We start from the raw sequence: 18,786 nt of genomic DNA on the forward strand, positions 1-18,786 counted from the left end.
TGTTCGTTGCTTTAAGAGTATCCAATTGAGTGCTAATCATCAATCCTAACCCTAACCCTAACCCTAACCCTAACCCTAACCCTAACCCTAACCCTAACCCTAACCCTAACCCTAACCCTAACCCTAACCCTAACCCTAACCCTAACCCTAACCCTAACCCTAACCCTAACCCTAACCCTAACCCTAACCCTAACCCTAAGAAGCCGTTATATATATAAGATACCGTCAAATTTACGGCGAAGCCGTGCAGGGCGTAGCCCTTTGTATTATATATAATATAATATTCAGACTTAGGGTCACACTTAGGGTTACACTTAGGGTCATACTTAGGGTCATACTTAGGGTCAGACTTAGGGTCATACTTAGGGTCGATTATACCTATTATACCGTCAAATTTACGGCGAAGCCGTGCAGGGCGTAGCCCTTTGTATTATATATAATATAATATTCAGACTTAGGGTCAGACTTAGGGTCAGACTTAGGGTCACACTTAGGGTCACACTTAGGGTCACACTTAGGGTCACACTTAGGGTCAGACTTAGGGTTAAGGATAAGGTTAATTAGATACATAGTATCTAATAGATACTATGTAATTTACTAGCGCAGCGGATATTACAGTAGTAATATTAACCTTACTTAGGGTGAAGGATAAGGTGAAGGATAGGGTGAAGGATAGGGTGAAGGATAGGGTGAAGGATAGGGTGAAGGATAGGGTAGAGGATAGGGCTAGATATAAGGCTGAAAATCAAAGGATAATCGAAGAATCAAAGGTAAAAGAATAAAGATAAAGGTAAAGGTAAGAGATAAGGTGAAGGATAGGGTAGAGGATAGGGCTATACTTAAGGTGAATAAAATTTATTAGAGCCGAAGCTTTGAAATCAAAACTTGAACCTTATAACCGATGCTTTGAAATCAATAGATTAAACCTTATAACTAATACTTTGAAATCAATAGATTAAACCTTATAACTAATACTTTGAAATCAATAGATTAAACCTTATAACCGATGCTTTAAAATCAATAGATTAAACCTTATAACTAATACTTTGAAATCAATAGATTAAACCTTATAACTGATACTTTGAAATTAATATTTTAAGGGTTAGGGTCGGACTTCGGGTCGAGCTTAGGGCCGAGCTTAGGGTCGAGCTTAGGGTCAGACTTAGGGTTATATAGAAGGCTATTCCCTTTCGATTATTCACTCTTCATCACTCTCTTAACTATCATCACTCTCTTAACTATCATCACTCTCTCGACGATTATCACTCTCTCGACTATTATTACTCTCTTACCTTATCTTTCTAAACTATTACTCTCTTACCTTATTACTCTCTCACTTTATCCTTCTGAATTATCACTCTCTCAACTACTTTACTATTATCGACCCTATACTTACCTTATCCCTGCCCTAAGCCTTACCCTAGGCCTCTCCTATCTACCTTACCGGCGCCTACCTTACTAGCGCCTACCTCACCGTCGCCCTCTCCGATTTTTTACCGTTAATTCTTCACTTACCCCCCTATTTCAGCACCTAAGGATCAATTCCCACCGTCTAAAAATCGATTCTACCGGCTAGTTTTCGAGATATCATCACTTTTATAAGTTATCTCGCAATTCTACTGATAAATCACTAAGTTTTCATATTTCCCCTGATTTTTACCCCGCACTTTACCCCGCAATTACCCCTCTACCCCTCTTTTACTATGCTGTTCGAATGCCCCGCGTGTAAAAATGAATATATCGATATTCTCGATCATATTCGTAAAAAACACCCTACTGATTCCTTTACAGAGCTTCAATTACAGCCTATAGGCCTTGTTCCCTGCCCTACCTGTGCTACAGCGTGTAAAGGAGCCCACGGGATTAAGACTCATAGCGCTAAAATCCACGGAATCACCGGTAGCTCTAGGGTATCAACGCAGCACCGAATCCATACTACCCCCTCTGCCTCAGCACCCTTAGACGCTGAAATCAACGATTCTATAGGCACCCCCTACCCTGTAATCGATTTCCCTCAGCTACTAGCACCCTTTCGAGCCGCTACCCCTAAGGCCAGAGCCTCTCTAGGCCTTTCAGGCTCTGAATACCCTACAGCTCCAGGGGCTACAGGCCTGTATAAGTCGCCTCCAGCACCTACAAGCCGAAATCTCAGTACCCCTCCACCCCTACCAAGCCCCCCATTCGATATCTACCCAGGCTTTACAGGCTCTCCGTCCCCTGTAACTTCAGCACCAAATAGCCCTAAATCGCCTACCTACGCCCAAGTTACCGCCACCCCTCTAGGCTCTAAGCCTTCAGCACCTACAGGCTCCAAGCACCCTACGGCTTCAGGCTCTAAGACCCCTGTACCTTCAGTACCTACAGGCTCTAAGCACCCTACGGCTCCAGGCTCCAAGTACCCCGCACCTTCAGCACCTGCAGGCTCCAAGACCCCTGCACCTTCAGCACCTACAGGCTCTAAGCACCCTACGGCTCCAGGCTCCAAGTACCCCGCACCTTCAGCACCTGCAGGCTCCAAGCACCCTACGGCTCCAGGCTCCAAGTACCCCGCACCTTCAACACCTACAGGCTCTAAGCACCCTACGCCTTCAGGCTCCAAGTACCCCGCACCTTCAGCACCTACAGGCTCTAAGACCCCTGTACCGTCAGTACCTACAGGCTCCAAGTACCCTACGGCTCTAGGCCCCGACCTCCCTACAGGCACCCGAAGGATTCAGACCCCACGGGGTATTTGGTACTCGATTCCAGGGGAAGTAGACGCTATACTCCCAGCGTACGACGGCCCTACAGGCCCTGAACCAGACTCCCTCCCAGGCTCTCGACCCCCCACGCCTACAGGCTCTACGTCACCTACATACGCCCAAATCGTCGCTACAGGCTATATACCCCCGAAGCCGTCCACTAAACGCCCTGCAAGAACACCCTCCCCAGGGGCTCAACGCCCTACGACACGCCAAAAGATAGGCCCTACGCAGCCTATAGAGCCTATAATCAAAGACAGCTCGTCCGACGAAGATCTTTATAGTGCCTCTACAGCGCCATCGTCCCCTACCCCTAGCTTTGAAGACGCTATCTCAACGCCTATACCAACTACACCTACCGATAAGACGCCTACCACACCTAGCCTACCCTCTGATAGCCCCTACTTCCCTCGACTATCACGAGTAGGCTCCCCTATAAGCAACCGAAGCTACTCACCCCTAGAACCACCCCCTAAAGCTCCCCAAGCTTCAGCACCCTCTCACGCTAAAGAGCCTATAATAATAAGCTCTTCTCCCCCAACAACCCCTACAACACACCTACCCTCCAAAACTACCACAACTCACCTACCCTCTAAAAACACCACAACTCACCTACCCTGCGAAACCTCCACACCTAGCCTACCCGTTAACCCAACACTCCAGGGCCGTACTATAGGGCCTACAGCGTCTAAACGCCCTATATCAACACAAGGCACAGCATCTTCAGCGCCTAAACGCCCTAGAACGTCAACACTAAAACGCCCTACCGACCCCCTCACATCTGAGCTACCCTTTGGATTACAACAATCGATCCACTGCCCCCAGCCTCAGGCTACCTCAGCACCTACACCCCTACACCCACAGGCTTCCTCAGCGCCTACACCCCTAGACGAGAGCGCTAAAGACCACTTGAACGCTATAAGCTCAGCGCTAAGAAACCCCTATATGCAATCCCTCATGAGATATAGCACTATTAAGGTCCCTGAAACACGTCTCCACGCCAGGCAAGCAGCGCTATTTACAGAGGCCGCTAATCGAGCGGCTTTAGCGTTCTTACGGCAGCCTAGAGAGAAGCAATTACTGGACTTTTTACTGCTTCCCAGGGTTCTCGGCCTAGGATTACAGAAGGAAGAGCTCGCTAAAACGCTGAAAGCCTACCCTACGACTATACCGGATATCCCTGAAACTCAGGGACCTCCCCCTGAACTCCCTACCCCCTCAAACGACTCCCCCGCCAAAAGAGCGACTAAGCTTCTGGAAAAAGGCTATATAGGGCGTGCCTCTAGAGCCCTAATCGACCCTACGCCTCTAGCTCCTAGCACTCCAGAGACGCTAAATACGCTATACTCGAAGCACCCTATAGGGCATAATAACCCCTTCAGTAACGCTAACCCCTCCCCGGGGCAAAATATCACCCCTGAAACGATACGACAGGCTATTCGATCGATTAATAGAGAGAAAGCCCCTGGCCTCAGCGGCTGGACCCGCCCGCTACTTGATATAGCGCTAAATTCGGAAAACTCCCCTGTAACTATAGCGCTTACACACCTAGCGAATATGATTCGACAGGGTACAGCTCCAGGGGTCGACCTCCTATGTGCTTCCCGACTTATAGGCCTTCAGAAGCCTGACGGAGGTGTGCGACCGATCGCTATAGGGGACCTTATTTATAAGGTAGCCCTAAAAGCGATCCTTATCAGCTCCTTCAAGCCGTCTATGCTTCTACCCTGCCAATTAGGCGTTAGCACCCCAGGGGGTGTAGAGCCTATAATCTTCCTCCTTGACGACGCTATTACCGGCCCAAATACCCTAAAAACTCAGCAAATCGCCTCCTTAGACCTTATCAACGCTTATAACCGAATCGGACGAACCTCAATAGCGGCCGTAGTCGCTAAATACGCCCCTACCCTCTATCGGACCGCTAAATGGGCCTATAACCAGCCTTCAGTGCTAGTAACAAACGAAGGCCACACGCTAGCAAGCGCTGAAGGAGTACGCCAAGGAGACCCTATTGCCCCCCTCTTATTCTCTCTAGCGATCCGCCCCCTGCTAGAGCACCTCCAAAAGACCCTACCGAAGGCTACAATTATAGCTTATTTGGACGATATCTATATCCTTAGCCCTGAAACTACAGCACTACTCCCTGTAGTTATAGAAGCCTTCAGGGACTCTCCAGTAGCTCTTAACCGCCAAAAGAGCACCGAAAGCCCTATTTCCCAGTTACAAACCACTGGACTTAAGGCCTTAGGGACCTTTATAGGCCCTGTAGCACACCGCCGAACGTTTCTCCAGGGGAAAATCGACACTCTCGCTACAGCGCTATATACCCTACGAGACCTCCCTAAACAACACGCTACCCTACTCTTACGGGGTAGTATACACCTACTCCTACGACACTTACAGCGCCAATTGTACTCGGAAGACCTACTAGACCTCTGGAGGTTAGCGGACTTACGAATCAAGTACGCTGTACAAGCCCTAATCGCTAGGGAGCCAGGGGAGAAGACTACCCTAATTCGCCAGGCTTTACTCTCTCTTCCAGTGAGAGAGGGAGGCCTAGGGCTCCCTATACACGCCTTATTAGCCCCAGGGCTCTATAGGGCAGCTAAGGAAGCCTCTCGATCGATTCTAGTGGCTATATGCCCTAATCTCTACCCGGAACCCCCTGGACGCCCTGTACCGACAGCCCAAGAGGTCTTCTCTAGCGTTAACCAAGACCTAGAAGAGAAGATTCTACCTACCCTATCAAAACAAGCGCTAAAATCGAAGCTTGAGAACGCTAGCTACCTCGGACGATACTGGCTTAGAACCCTGCCCACGCAAAAACACCACCTTTTAGCGGATTCTACAGTTACCGAAGCACTACGGACTAGGCTCTTACTCCCTGTAAAGCCCCCTATTTCGCCCTGTACCGCCTGTGGAGCCTACCCTCAAATAGGCCACGAAGACACCTGTAGAGGTGCTGAACGACGCTGGATTATACGCCATAACCAGGTTACCCGTGCATTTATTACTACCCTTTCTAGCCGGGAAGACCCTAAGTGGAATCGGAGCCTACGCCAGCTAGAACGCCTATAGCCCTAGAAAACAGCCAACGACCGGATTTTTCAGTGCTTATAGGTACTTCTAGGCACTATTACGACGTTCAAATAGTAGCAATTAACAAGGATTCAGCACGCGAAGAAGCCTATGCTACGCTATCAGAGGCAGCAAACGCTAAACGGCTTAAATACAGCGACTTAGGCCCTGTATTTCACCCCCTGATCTTCTCAGCAGGAGGCCTAATGGAAGCCGAAACAGCGAAGACCTATAAGGCCCTACAGGGCCTATTAGGGCACTCTAGGGCTAAGTGGTTAGACAGGTATATCGCTAGCACCCTAACTCAGGCTCGAGGAATCGCTGCAACCTCGATTCTAGCACGTAGGTAGCTCATAACACACGCTATACCTACCCTACAGCACACACTACACCTACCCTATAACACACACTACACCTACCCTACGGCACACACGACACCTACCCTACGGCACACACTTCACCTACCCTAAGTAACTCACACTTCACCTACCCTGTGATACACACTCTATCTACCCTATAGTACACACTCTACCGACCCTGCGACTCACACTCTACCTACCCTATGGTACGCACTCTACCTACCCTGCGACTCACACTACACCTACCCTGTGGTACACACTCTACCTACCCTGTGGTACATACTCTGCCTACCCTATGGTACACACTCTACCTACCCTGCGACTCACACTACACCTACCCTTTGGTACACACTCTACCTACCCTGGGGTACACACTCTACCTACCCTATGGTACGCACTCTACCTACCCTGCGACTCACACTACACATACCCTTTGGTACACACTTTACCTACCCTTTGGCACACACTCTACCTACCCTTTGGTACACACTCCACTTACCCTGTATTATCTCCTTCTGTCTTAGTACTCTACCTTCTGTACCCCTGACACCTTCAGGCTCTTACCCTCTGTATTATTAGTATAGTCCTTCTGTATTTCAAGACTATTAGAGAGAGATAAAAACACTCGTCGCAAGCTAGCGTAGTTAGAAACAAATATAACCAAACCTCAAACCCTAAACTTAACCCCGCGTCAATTTATTGTGGATGCTGAATGGTCTGCTATTGAGGGCTGAGCAACAAGGTAGTGGTGATGATTGGTCGTGAATAGAGTTCGTTCTCGAAGAAACCTCAGTGACATACATATATATATTGACTTTTCTCTCAGTAGTTCACAACTCACTAGTTCGCTTTGTCGTAGCTGCCCCTAAAAAGACCCTGATAAGCACCCTTTTAATTCCCTACACCCGAGGGCACAACAAGTAGCATGGGCCGACCCCTCCTCCCCCTGTCCCCCCTCTCCACAACGATTCCTCTTTTTCTGACTATGAAAGGCACGGCTTTTTCTCCATCTTCAATTCGCAACTGTCTCACAACACAGACCTCCACTCTCAGCTCCTCCCTGTCTATAAAAATCCCAGCCCCTTCTTCATCTTCAACTGGCAACTCTCCCATAGCAACACAGACCTCCAGTCTCAGCTCTTTCTGTTTGTACAAATCACATCTCTTTCTCTATCGTCGACTTGCAAATCTCTCAGAATAGCTAAGGTAAATGCTAGGAGAGCACTAAATATGTGTTGTAAAACCATTAAAAGACAGAGACAATAGTCCCACAAGTCATGACGTAGCTTATTAAAGTAAGTCAAACCCAAAATCTCTCGACCCTCTACCTTTTAAACGTATAGAAACTCAAAATGATATCAAATTACTTTGTCTCCACGCTTGAGAGACGCCAACGCCAAACTTCCAAGACAATCCCGTCGCTCCTCAAACATCAAGCCACCCATCACCCAGGTTTCCCTGCTGTAGCGTTTTCCACCGGTAGCAGCTATCAAATATTCAGTAAGTGCTCACCCGCAACTTTGCTCTGACTGTCCAAGCTTTTCAACAGTTATACTCGCTGAGAATCGAAGTTGAGACACGCTGTGTCGGCCTCCTCTGTACCAGCTCCATCGAATTCCTCGTCACCTGGCTAGGTCTCGTCCAAGCTGGTCATTCGGTCCTTTTAATTGCGTAAGTCATCCACCCTTAACAAAAACTCTGACATCAATAGACCTCAATCTCCATCTGCGATAAATTCTCTTTGCAAATCATGCAATGTATCACGACTATATCATGACGTAGCCTATTCCAGTCTCGCCAAGGAATCGGGAATTCAGGCACTTCCGATTCCAAAACCCGGAATATTCAAAGAAAGTGAAGTCTCATCTAATGACATTGCATTCATCCATCATTCCTCTGGAACCTCCGGCAACCCCAAACCAATCCCACAAACCCACCACGGAGCCGTTGGCGTCTTACCATCCTTGAATGGCCAAAATGCTGCAACCTTCACGACCACCCCTCTCTACCATGGAGGTATTGCTGATTGTCTCAGAGCATGGACAAGCAATGCTCTCATTTGGCTTTTCCCCGGCGATATTCCCATAACTTCGACTACAATCCTATCTTGCCTAGAAATTGCCGGGAGGGTTGATCCCCCAGTGCGATATTTTTCCAGCGTTCCATACGTCCTACAAATGCTGTCCGAAACTCCCGAAGGTCTCCAAGCACTGCAAAGCATGGAATTAGTAGGAGTTGGTGGAGCGGCTCTTCCAGAATCCGTGGGAAACCAACTGGTCAGCGAAAATGTCAATCTGGTATCCCGATTCGGCAGTGCAGAATGCGGGTTTCTACTCTCCTCTCACCGGGACTACCCAGTTGATAAAGACTGGCAATACCTACGAGCAAGCTCCCGTCACCTCTTCTTTGAACAACAAGAATCCGGTCTATCAGAACTGATAGTCCTGCCGGACTGGCCCCACATGGTAAAGAGAAACAGGCCCGACGGAAGCTATGCCACCTCTGATTTGTTTGAACCACACCCGACTCTCAAGAACGCCTGGAAGTATCACAGCCGAAGTGACGCCCAGATAACACTTCTCACCGGGAAGAAGTTCGATCCAGCACCAATAGAGGATGAAATCAAATCCACGTCAGCGGTTGTCAAAGACATCTTCATTTTCGGAAACGGCAAGCAAATCCCAGGAGCGATTGTATTTTCAGACGGCATCCAGGCAACCGAGGCTTTGAGAGACGAAATATGGAAAGACTTGCAAACCACAAATTCGAAGCAGGCAGCCCATGCAAGAATAACCCAGAATATGTTTGAAATCATATGCAAACCATATGCTCCCCTTCAACGAAGCAGTAAAGGAACTCTACTGCGAAGTCACGTCGAAAGCAGATATGAGTCGAACATCAGAGAAATGTACGAGCCTAGTGCCACGAAAAACTTGGGTCACTTATTACCAATCGAGAACGTCGATTCTACTGTCAGAAGGATCATCTCAGAAATCGTTGGGGGTGATATTGCAGATGATGCCGACTTCTTCCAATCTGGGATAGATTCGATAAAGGCAGTACAGATTCGGTCAAGACTACAGGAGGTACGTGCTCCAGGTTTCAACGTCTCCTAGCTAACCGGTCTAGGCATTTGGTCATAATTGCCTTCCCTGGAATATCGTTTACGACTGTCAAAACGTGGAACAGTAAGAGAACCCAGAGTCGCAAGGAACGTCTAGTTAACGAGAACTGATAGACTAATCCGGTATTTCGCTGAGGATAAGGCCATTGTCGGCCCTGAAAATCCTGGCCAAGATGTTGTGATGACCCAACTTGCTGAGAAGTATTCGCGATTTGACGTCCCTAAAGCGGCAGATCTTGCACAGACTGGAGACAGCTCTTTCACTGTTGTATGTACTTCGTGGCCGGATCCGAAGGATTACTGACCAGTGGATTAGATCTTGACTGGCGCGACCGGCGGACTCGGAGCTCATATCTTGAATACACTTCAGGACAACCCTTCCGTGAATCGTATTGTGTGTTTAGTCCGCGCTACGGGCAACAATGAAGCTCGGGCAAGAGTCTCGAAGAGCTTGACAGAACGCAAATTCCCATCATTGTATCCAAATTCAGGCGACAAAGTACTCTGTATGCCAGTACAGCTTGACCATCCCAACTTGGGATTATCTGCGGAAGCCATCTGCAATCTGAGAAACACAGTTACGCACATTATTCACGTAAGATCCTTATCTTTTTCCATGCTCACCACTAATATGGCACAGGCGGCATGGGCTGTCAATTTCTCTTTACCCCTCCAATCTTTTGTCAAAGAACACCTCGCAGGCCTACAGAATCTCATAAGTCTAGCAGCCTCTTGTCGGAACTTTCAACATTTCATTTTTTGTTCCAGTACAGCCAGCGTGATTGGCCAAGCCCTTTTGGAAAACGATCTTCTGATTCAAGAGCAAATTTGCACGACGGCACCACCAGACGGTTCTTTGGGCTATTCCAAGAGTAAGTGGGTTGCAGAAGCAATTTGTTCAAAAGCCTCGGCTCTCCCACAAATGGCTTCCAAGATAAGCGTGGTTCGAATTGGCCAACTCACAGGTGACACTCGAAATGGGGTTTGGAACAGATCAGAAGCTTGGCCATTGATGCTTTCCACCACCAAAGAACTCGGCTGTCTCCCTAGACTAGACGAGAAACTCAGTTGGCTTCCAGTTGATTCTGCTGCTCGTGCAGTGGTCGACATATCGTTTCTAGGAGCTGCTTCACGATCCGACAACCCATGCACTGTATACCATGTGATCAATAACGACCGATCAGTTTCATGGACTGATTTAGTAAGGTGGATCAACAAGTTGACGGAGGAAAAGATTTCAGTTGTTGATCCTGGTATTTGGCTCGCCAAACTTGAAAAGGTCGACCATCCTGCACGGAGCCTGCTAGGTCTATGGGAGAAAAGCTTTAAAAAAGAGGCACCAGTGCAAAGTGATGGATCTTCGAACACCAGACAAGTCATTGTATTCGACACGAAGAATGCGACAAACGCCAGTCGATCAATGCAGGATATTCGGCCTGTGGATGAAATATTGGTTGGGAAGATCTGGAATTGGCTGAACGAAAGTGATTAAGAATATCGAGGTGGACTGTACATACGAAACTGGAATCACAAACATGAGATTGGACTATCGTTTCTTTGACCTTGACCGTGCTATTAAGGCTCCACCGGTTCTACTTGTAATTTGTTGCAGGAACAAAACATGTGCATCCGAAGAGCCTTGGCCGGAATAATTCGCGCGACAAACCTTTTTCACTCTGGATCAAACTCACGATGTGCAGATTGGTATTGCTACAACGTAAATGATATATTACTGCGGTTCGCAGCGACAAGAATTTGCAATAGCTCTAGAAACTCACCATCTATAGGATCTGTACTACTAAGAGCTACGAAGAGAATAGTCTATCATGCTTTTGCAGGATCTACAAAGCGAACGTGTCCATTCCCATTTACCTCTGGTCCAGTTCCTAGCACCATGGATAAGATACCAGTGGCATCTCCATTTGTCTTAGAAACATCATGACCTTCTTTACCTCCAACACAATTAGCAGAACCATTGGCACTTTGGATCTTTCCATCTGGTCCATTCAAGCTGCCAGCTTTCTTGGCTGCAGCTTCAACCATTCTCTCTTCCTCTGCTTGAGGATTCTCCGTGTATCCAGTATCGGAGGCGTCAACATACGCCTCAATTCCTTCTCCATTTCTTGGATACTCCCTCATGAGCTCCTTGTGTCTGCGAAGAGCGGCGTTCATTTCCTCTGCTGAGACATCATTGAGGAATGTGCAACTACCAATCGGACTTGGTACAGCAGCACGAAGAAGTCCATCACGAGTCTTGAGAATTGCAGTGGTAGCCTTGGCAAGGACATCTTCATCGAACTGGTGATGATCCATGGACAGACCTGCGCGAGAAAAGAGGTTGAGTAATCGGCGGTGTTCTTCATCCGTGATCAGTTTTCGGTTGTTGGCGAGAGTTGCCGAATAGGCCATATCGATACTGATAGCATGACCGTGGCGGAGGGGAGTTTCCGGGACGAGCTCATGCAGAGGTGACCAAGTGTGGCCATATGCGATAACTCTGTCAAGACCAATCTCGTGGAGGTTCGGTGTCTCGAGCCTCAGCATCTCATGAATTCCTTCGCGGTTGATCTTGTCCGCCGCATCGATCAACTCCTGAGGAGAGCCATTGGCACGACCAAAGGATTGTTCGATGAGCTGCTCGCAGTACTTGTCGAGCAAGTTGAATGTGTCCAAGTGAGAACATGTGGATATTTTGATCAACTCCGCGAAACCATTTCTGATTTGTGCTATTGACAGCGTCCGGAGGAATGTGAAATCGAGAAAGGTGTGCATAGGTGCATGGTAAGCACCAAGTCGATTCTTGTAGTTACCATAGTTAACGGCCACTTTGATCGAGACAGAGGCGTCGATCAGACCAATGACTGTCGTGGGAATACGGATGAAGTTGGTATTCCGTTTGTAGGCAGCGCAAGCGAAACTAAAAACAAATGTTAGCCCAGTCACATATCTCTTTGAAGAAGTGTCAGCTAGATTTGGTGCACCTACCCAGCAACATCTGTGACAAGTCCACCTCCAACAACAAGCACTGGCTCCTAAGCAAACGTTAATTAATCCTCTACAAAGAAGACTTGCCAGTACACTGCTTACCTTTCGGTAAATTCCAAACTCGTTCATAGAATCAACGATGCTCAAAAGGGTCGGCATCGTTTTAACCTTCTCGCCAATCTTTGTCTTGTGGATCTTCAAGCTGAGGCCGTGGTGTTGGAAGTATGCCTCCATCTGCTTCCCATAAACGTTGTATATATTTTGATCCGTGACAGCTAAGCATCGTCCCCATTTTTTATAGCAATCGGCGAGGTTCGTGTTTGAGGGGTCGAAGATTCCATCGATGAATGTAAAGCCGTATTCGATCTTCTCATATCCGGTGACATGGAAGCCGGCGTGGCCGGAGGCTGACTTGGTCTCTGAAACAGTAGCTTTGAGGTCTGACATTGTGAAAGTGCTTGTTAATGAAATGAGAGGTTTTGCTGGGGGCCTGTGATGATATATCCAAGGGGTCCTGTCCACCGAGTGGTATCAAAAGCATGTAGACTCCACAGCCCTGGGCAGAACGACTTTTGGAATCTAGATTTCCAGGCCTTGGACTTCGATGAGTCCATTACGTGTACAATTTCTACCCCGGTATATTCCACGGCGCGAGTGTTCGTTCCGTTTCAAGGAGAGTTTTCTAAACCACTTGCATCTGTTCAAGAAGATGGTGGGGGTTTCCACGGCTGTAATTGGAACCCCGCAGTTAGCGTCTCATATGTTGGAGGAACAAAATACACCAGTTTAGACATTTCTCACAGGCTGGAATATCCCGCATGCATATGTCGTGATTCTAGTGTCGATGAACCCCGGGAAGGCGGGGTCGAGATGGAATTTCAAATTCCCATCCATAGCCGTGCGTGGACCATCCAAATCTTGGACGAACGCGCTGGCATTATGATCCTCGAGTGACCTGAAGTCATGATGGACTGAATTATTGAATCCCAGATATTGACATACACGCTCAAACGTGACAGAATTGTCGACTCGGAGTTGAAAACGAAATCGCGAACATCAGATCGTACCTAACTAACGATACATTGAGATGGAAGGATCTGGCTACCGTTCCGTGAGGCCAAGGTACCTGCATTAGATAACATGACATCAAGACAGGTTCCCGGCCGCTAGCGTGGGATAGTGCATTACACACATTCTCGACCCCTCATCCACATGCTTCTGGGAAACATTCGATCAAGTCATGACGACTTGTATTTCGCTCGATATTTGCACTTTTTCTTCCTTGGAAGCGGGAAACCAACTAATGGATTGCCTTTCACTTACGCAAATTTTGGGAGTATGGACAACTAATTGTCCGAACACGAACACGAATGCGGGAGGACCTGACCAGAAGGCTTCTTGATGGTGATGAAGTTTTTCCTTTTGTTCTGTCGTGTATCTTTTGATGTCAAATTGCCTCAATCCTACGATGCCATCAGACTTCGATAACCGGAAGGCTTATGCTCCCCAAGAGGAAGTATTCGTAAGTTAATCATAGTTCAAAATGGCTACAACTAACAACATCCAGTTTGATGATGGAAGAGAGGAGGAACTGGTCGAATTTGTCCTGGCGAAACCCGGTATTCGAAACTCGCCCTCTAAAATATTAGAAGCAATTGACGAGTTTGCACGGACCAAGAGATACTTGATGAATGTCGGCGAAGACAAGGGAAAGATTGTAACGGATATCATTCAAAGCACAAAGCCAAATGTGATGGTAGAACTGGGAGGATACTGCGGCTATTCAACACTCCTGTTCGCGGATGCAATGCGTACAGCGGGAGGCAAAAAGTACTACTGCTTGGAACGAAGCCCAAAGTTTGCTCACAACATCGAAGTGCTAGTTGAATTGGCCGGTCTTGGTGAAATCATTACTGTGGTTGTCGGACCAAGTAACGACAGCATTAAGTATCTACACGAGTCCAGGAAAGTCAAGAAAATCGACATGATATTTCTCGATCATTACAAGCCGGCTTACACAACGGATCTGAAGCTTTGTGAGTCCTTGGGTCTCATTGGCAAAGGCACAACGCTTGCTGCCGACAACGTTATCAAGCCAGGCAATCCACCGTACCTGAAGTACGTTCGCAGTAGTGTTCATGACAAAATAATGGCATTGACCCAAGCCGCTGAGCAAGATACAATGAAATTTCCCGGGCAGACTGCCAAACAATATGGGGATATCGAAATCCTAAGCACTGAGTTCAATGGAAACCCGCACCTCGTTTACGAGAGTCGACTGGTTCGAAGTTGGGAGCCGTCGGGGGTAGCTGTAAGTTCTTACGTCTGAGCTCTGCGAGCACTCTAACATACTTCTAGGATGCGATTGAAGTGACAGTGTGCGTCGGGGAGGAAAGTTCATGAGACATGAACGTCAAGGAGCCGCATAATGCTCCAAGGAACTGGTGAGAAGAGTGTGATGTATTGGGGCAGGAGCACCTCTAGAGGACAGGGGATTTGGATGAACTTCAAGAAGTAGTTACTTGGCTCTGAGGATATTATTTTTAATCGATCTTATTTAGAGGTGGGTTTCTGGTCCCTCGAATTCTTATGGTTATCATTGAGAAGTTTGGCCATGTGAGCAGATTAATATCAATTCTGCATTGAATATGTTGCAATTCTTCTAGTAAATTTCGCCCAAACCTCACCTCGTTCTAGTACAATCACATAGGCAAGTCTTTCCTACTATTTGGACAATTAGCTTCATAAAGCGCACATTTGTGGGTCACCTGTATGATGACGCGATTACATTTGTGAACCCCTCGCCAACAAGCTTGCTTTCTTCACATCAGTCAACCTTTTCTTACTCTCACTTGATGTTTTTATCTTGTTTATTGCTACGTACGCTAGGAGATTCGAGGCAAACACAAATTCCAATGCCTCTGACAGCCAATTCGCCCGCCTGGCTACACGTCCTTCAGAATGTGGCGTTGATCTCACTCGCAGTTCTCTTGGCCCCTCTTTGTACATCCATTGCTATCTTGAGTTCAGTCATATCACCTTTTACCCAAGCTACACGACAGATTCAACAGCAACGACAAGGGCGAAACAAATTCTCTGATGGTCAACCGCGGACTGTTTTGGTCACTGGAGTGGGGATGAGTAAAGGGCTCTTCATTGCACGCGCATTCTATAAGGCAGGATATACCGTCATTGGTGCCGACTTTGAGCCCTTCTATATTCCTGTTTGTGGCCGATTCTCCAGAGCTCTGCAGAAATTCTTCAGCTTGTCCAAGCCCTCAGACATATCTGGCCCAAGGGCATACATCAACAGACTCGTCGATGTCATCAGGAAGGAAGATGTAGATTTATGGATCAGCTGCTCGGGAGTGGCTTCGGCACTCGAAGATGGGGAGGCCGCTGAGGCTGTACAAAGTACCACAAGCTGTCGAGTTGTGCAGTTTGGAATGGACATGACAGCTCTTCTCCACGAAAAACACTCTTTCATCAAAAACACAGAACGACTGCAACTAAACGTCCCTGAAACACACCCAATTACTTCTGTAGATCAGGCAATACATCTCCTTCACCCTGCCAAGGGAGACCTGGAGAAGAGCTTCATCATGAAAAGCGTGGGCTTAGATGATTCCATTCGAGCAGACATGACACTTCTTCCGTTCTCACAGATAGAGAAGACTCGAGAACATCTCGCTACTTTGCGGCCTTCTCCCTCCAGGCCATTCGTTCTTCAACAGTGGATTGATGGGCCCGAGTTCTGTACACACTCCATCATCATCCGTGGAAGAGTCCTTGCATTCACATGTTGTCCGTCGTCGGAGCTTCTAATGCACTACAAAGCTCTACCCACCTCATCTTCTATCTTCCGTACACTTCTGAAGTACACTGAGATATATGCCGAAAGAATTGGAAGCGACATGACGGGTCATTTCTCAATTGATTTTCTCATTGATCAGGAAAGTCCTGAGAAAGATCTCATGAAGAAAGTCTATCCTATCGAGTGTAATCCACGGGCTCATACTGCCGTTGTACTCTTCGCTAAACAGAGCGTTCAAATGGCACAAGCATATATGGAAATTTTCAACGTCGAGAGTGACTTAAAACGCGACTCTGGTATCGTTTTCACAACCTCAGACATTGGATACTACTGGATCGGACACGATCTTGTTACCCGGATTCTTCTGCCTTTGGCTGCGTTTTTGACTTTCGAGATGCAGTTTTCGGAGTTGAAGAGTAACTGGATAGAGTTCTTTCGGCGTATTTTGTATTGGCGTGACGGTATTTTTGAGATCTGGGACCCATGGCCTTTTTGGGCCTTGTATTGTATTTACTGGCCGTGCATTTTCATTTCAAGAATTTTTTCGGGAAAGAAATGGAGTCGGTGCAATGTCAGTACAACGAAGATTTTTGACTGTTAATTCCTAGACGTAACAGAGAAGGCACATTTTTCTTTCGGATTTTCTTGCAATAGGTGCTAAGTGGCATGAAAGGGAGCTGATGAATCGAAATCAAGCGCAATTGACCATTGCCTTAGTCAAAAGGAAATCTTAATCAATTACAGAAACACGATATCATGACTGCAGCTGCTTGCCTAATATATCCATGTGGTCTGTGCCTGGAGTTTGTAGGCACTTGGATGCAAGGAGTTCAAGGTGCTTCGTCAAAATGAAAGGTATACCAATTGATTATATGATACTCTATGCCACACCGCTGACTCACTCTCTTCTACCTCCTATTAAGGTGCTCGGGTTAAAAACACAAACTCTTACAACATATAATCGACTCGATAATCGCATCCCCACATCAGAATCTTAAATAACTCGGAGTTGACGTAGTACCAGTTCTCTCATACCAAGACTGGCATAACATAGAGTCAACATATTTTACTCCAACAGAATCTTCGAAATCGCAGGGTTAACTCTGAGCTGATTTTCCCAAGCCAGACTCGCATCGAGATCATACCCCTGTATGTCGATTTGTAAACGAGAGCCTTCTTCGTTGAGGTACAGCCATTTGGGTTGAGCGATACGAAAGTGTATAACTCGGAGGGATTGTAAGGTGACAGATATGACTCGACCCTGTCAAGAAAGATTAAGGATAAGTAAGCGATTTGGGAAAGTCGAGGAGGGGAACTAGCTGTAGGGATATAACGTACCTCCAAAGGACTGTTCTTGAGCTCAGGAGAAGCTTTGAATATAATCATGTTTGCTGTGTGTATACAAGCGACTAGCTCTGAGCGTAGGATCTCATTGGCACCTGGCTCTCCGATATTGCACGTTACCATGGCTAAGCAATCCTCATTACCCTTTGCAAATGTAATCCCACGACCTGCCCAGTTTGGATATTCCCGGGGACATCCTCTATTAAGCAGGGTTAGTCAACAACCATCAAGAAGAAAAAATCAATCAAATTGTGGGTGAATCGTACCTGAGGTGACGAGGAGGATCCAGGAATGATGCAATCTGCTGACTGACATACGTCACTCTGATGAATCTACTGTCAAGACTCAGAGTGGCAGGGCTGTCATCGCTCTCGTCACAGTCTGAGAAGACAGTGCTAGAAGAATCGTCTTCAAGTAAGATGGGTAAGCTTGGATTATTCTGGGGCGCTTCTATAAAGCTGATGTCCAGCTTGAACAGATTGATTTCATCAGCTGTCATGGAGTTGCTGATCCAACTGGGATTCTTGCGATCTCGCACACACACTTTTCTGATGAAGTTCCGCCGCTGCTTGCGGAGGAGCTCGAGATCTGGCTTGAGTTCGAGATCTTGCTTTCGCTGGGTGGGATTGGAATGTGTAGCAGGTGTTTCTTGATGTGATGGCTGGAATTGTTGTGATGAGTTCGCAGATGGTTCTGCTCGGGCCTTGGGATGATTTCTGGCAGATTGCTCGACGAAAGCACTCATACTACGGCCCTGTTCTTCCTCTTGCGATACCTGCTCTTGGCCCTCTGTTTGTATGGTTGGTTTCTGCTTGAGGTTGTGCTGGGTTTGGCCGTTTGCACTTCTTGCTGTTGTCATGGGTGACGCTGTCGCTGTCACTGTGGTAGCTGGTCTAACACCGTGTGAAGTCGAGCATGGAGACAGATCTTCCGTCATTGCTGCTGTTGTTGTTTGACTCAGGGCGAATAGTGGAGAGGAGCTTGAGATAATGTGGTACTTGAAAGTGAAGGCCTAGCCTTGTATCAATTCGAGGTTGTTACCGGAGTTTGGGTCGGGCGACTGATTTCGACTGATGACCTATTCGCTATGGTCCGCTGAGACTCTTAGGTGCAGGTATGGAAGGAGTAGTGGTAGTAGTGATATTAATAAATCTTTGCATTGAGGATGTCGTATTTGTCCTTGAAATACTCTGCTTGGGGTTTTGATTCCGTTGTCCCTAGTAACCGCGCGACATACTACCTACGGCACCCATCGGGGTTGTGGCCTGTTGTAGCTGGAACTGCACCTCTGGCTCTCTCACATGACAAAGACGGCTCTATTCACCACATCTTGCCCGCCTT

At 47.3% G+C, this 18,786-nt stretch overlaps 6 protein-coding genes across 7 annotated transcripts; 4 read left to right on the top strand and 2 right to left on the bottom strand.

Annotated features, from left to right (window-relative positions):
• Positions 1 to 1,703: 1,703 nt before the first annotated feature.
• On the top strand, positions 1,704 to 3,337 carry ONS95_010803 (uncharacterized protein; the record flags this gene model as incomplete). Its single annotated transcript, XM_058504384.1, has 2 exons — positions 1,704 to 3,164; positions 3,269 to 3,337. 2 exons carry the CDS (start codon positions 1,704 to 1,706, stop codon positions 3,335 to 3,337), a joined length of 1,530 nt encoding a protein of 509 aa, XP_058358940.1.
• A 3,817-nt stretch (positions 3,338 to 7,154) lies between these two features.
• On the top strand, positions 7,155 to 10,928 carry ONS95_010804 (uncharacterized protein). 2 transcript variants are annotated; one of them, XM_058504385.1, is made up of 8 exons: positions 7,155 to 7,323; positions 7,396 to 7,678; positions 7,750 to 7,849; positions 7,890 to 9,264; positions 9,308 to 9,366; positions 9,417 to 9,570; positions 9,619 to 9,897; positions 9,943 to 10,928. In XM_058504385.1, exons 2-8 carry the CDS (start codon positions 7,531 to 7,533, stop codon positions 10,792 to 10,794), a joined length of 2,967 nt encoding a protein of 988 aa, XP_058358941.1. In that variant the 5' UTR covers positions 7,155 to 7,323; positions 7,396 to 7,530; the 3' UTR covers positions 10,795 to 10,928. The 2 variants fall into 2 exon arrangements, with proteins under 2 accessions (XP_058358941.1, XP_058358942.1); XM_058504386.1 differs by having other exon boundaries at positions 7,155 to 7,473; positions 7,522 to 7,678; positions 7,750 to 9,264.
• A 114-nt stretch (positions 10,929 to 11,042) lies between these two features.
• On the bottom strand, positions 11,043 to 13,371 carry ONS95_010805 (uncharacterized protein). The gene is made up of 4 exons (XM_058504387.1): positions 13,089 to 13,371; positions 12,390 to 13,015; positions 12,288 to 12,334; positions 11,043 to 12,219 (listed from the first exon to the last, which is right to left on the bottom strand). Exons 2-4 carry the CDS (start codon positions 12,732 to 12,734, stop codon positions 11,127 to 11,129), a joined length of 1,485 nt encoding a protein of 494 aa, XP_058358943.1. The 5' UTR covers positions 12,735 to 13,015; positions 13,089 to 13,371; the 3' UTR covers positions 11,043 to 11,126.
• A 143-nt stretch (positions 13,372 to 13,514) lies between these two features.
• ONS95_010806 (uncharacterized protein) lies at positions 13,515 to 14,938 on the top strand. The gene is made up of 3 exons (XM_058504388.1): positions 13,515 to 13,809; positions 13,855 to 14,598; positions 14,646 to 14,938. Exons 1-3 carry the CDS (start codon positions 13,732 to 13,734, stop codon positions 14,688 to 14,690), a joined length of 867 nt encoding a protein of 288 aa, XP_058358944.1. The 5' UTR covers positions 13,515 to 13,731; the 3' UTR covers positions 14,691 to 14,938.
• Positions 14,939 to 15,202: 264 nt separating this feature from the next.
• On the top strand, positions 15,203 to 16,702 carry ONS95_010807 (uncharacterized protein; the record flags this gene model as incomplete). Its single annotated transcript, XM_058504389.1, has 1 exon — positions 15,203 to 16,702. The coding sequence occupies one exon, from the start codon at positions 15,203 to 15,205 to the stop codon at positions 16,700 to 16,702; it is 1,500 nt and encodes a 499-aa protein (XP_058358945.1).
• Positions 16,703 to 16,950: 248 nt separating this feature from the next.
• Positions 16,951 to 18,706, bottom strand: ONS95_010808 (uncharacterized protein). Its single transcript, XM_058504390.1, has 3 exons — positions 17,712 to 18,706; positions 17,440 to 17,644; positions 16,951 to 17,362 (listed from the first exon to the last, which is right to left on the bottom strand). Exons 1-3 carry the CDS (start codon positions 18,380 to 18,382, stop codon positions 17,168 to 17,170), a joined length of 1,071 nt encoding a protein of 356 aa, XP_058358946.1. The 5' UTR covers positions 18,383 to 18,706; the 3' UTR covers positions 16,951 to 17,167.
• Between the last annotated feature and the right edge of the window lie 80 nt (positions 18,707 to 18,786).

The sequence above is a fragment of the Cadophora gregata genome, assembly GCF_030347475.1.
Source record: "Cadophora gregata isolate MNR1 chromosome Unknown scaffold_5, whole genome shotgun sequence".
In the NCBI taxonomy this organism is placed as follows: Eukaryota; Fungi; Ascomycota; class Leotiomycetes; order Helotiales; family Ploettnerulaceae; genus Cadophora; species Cadophora gregata.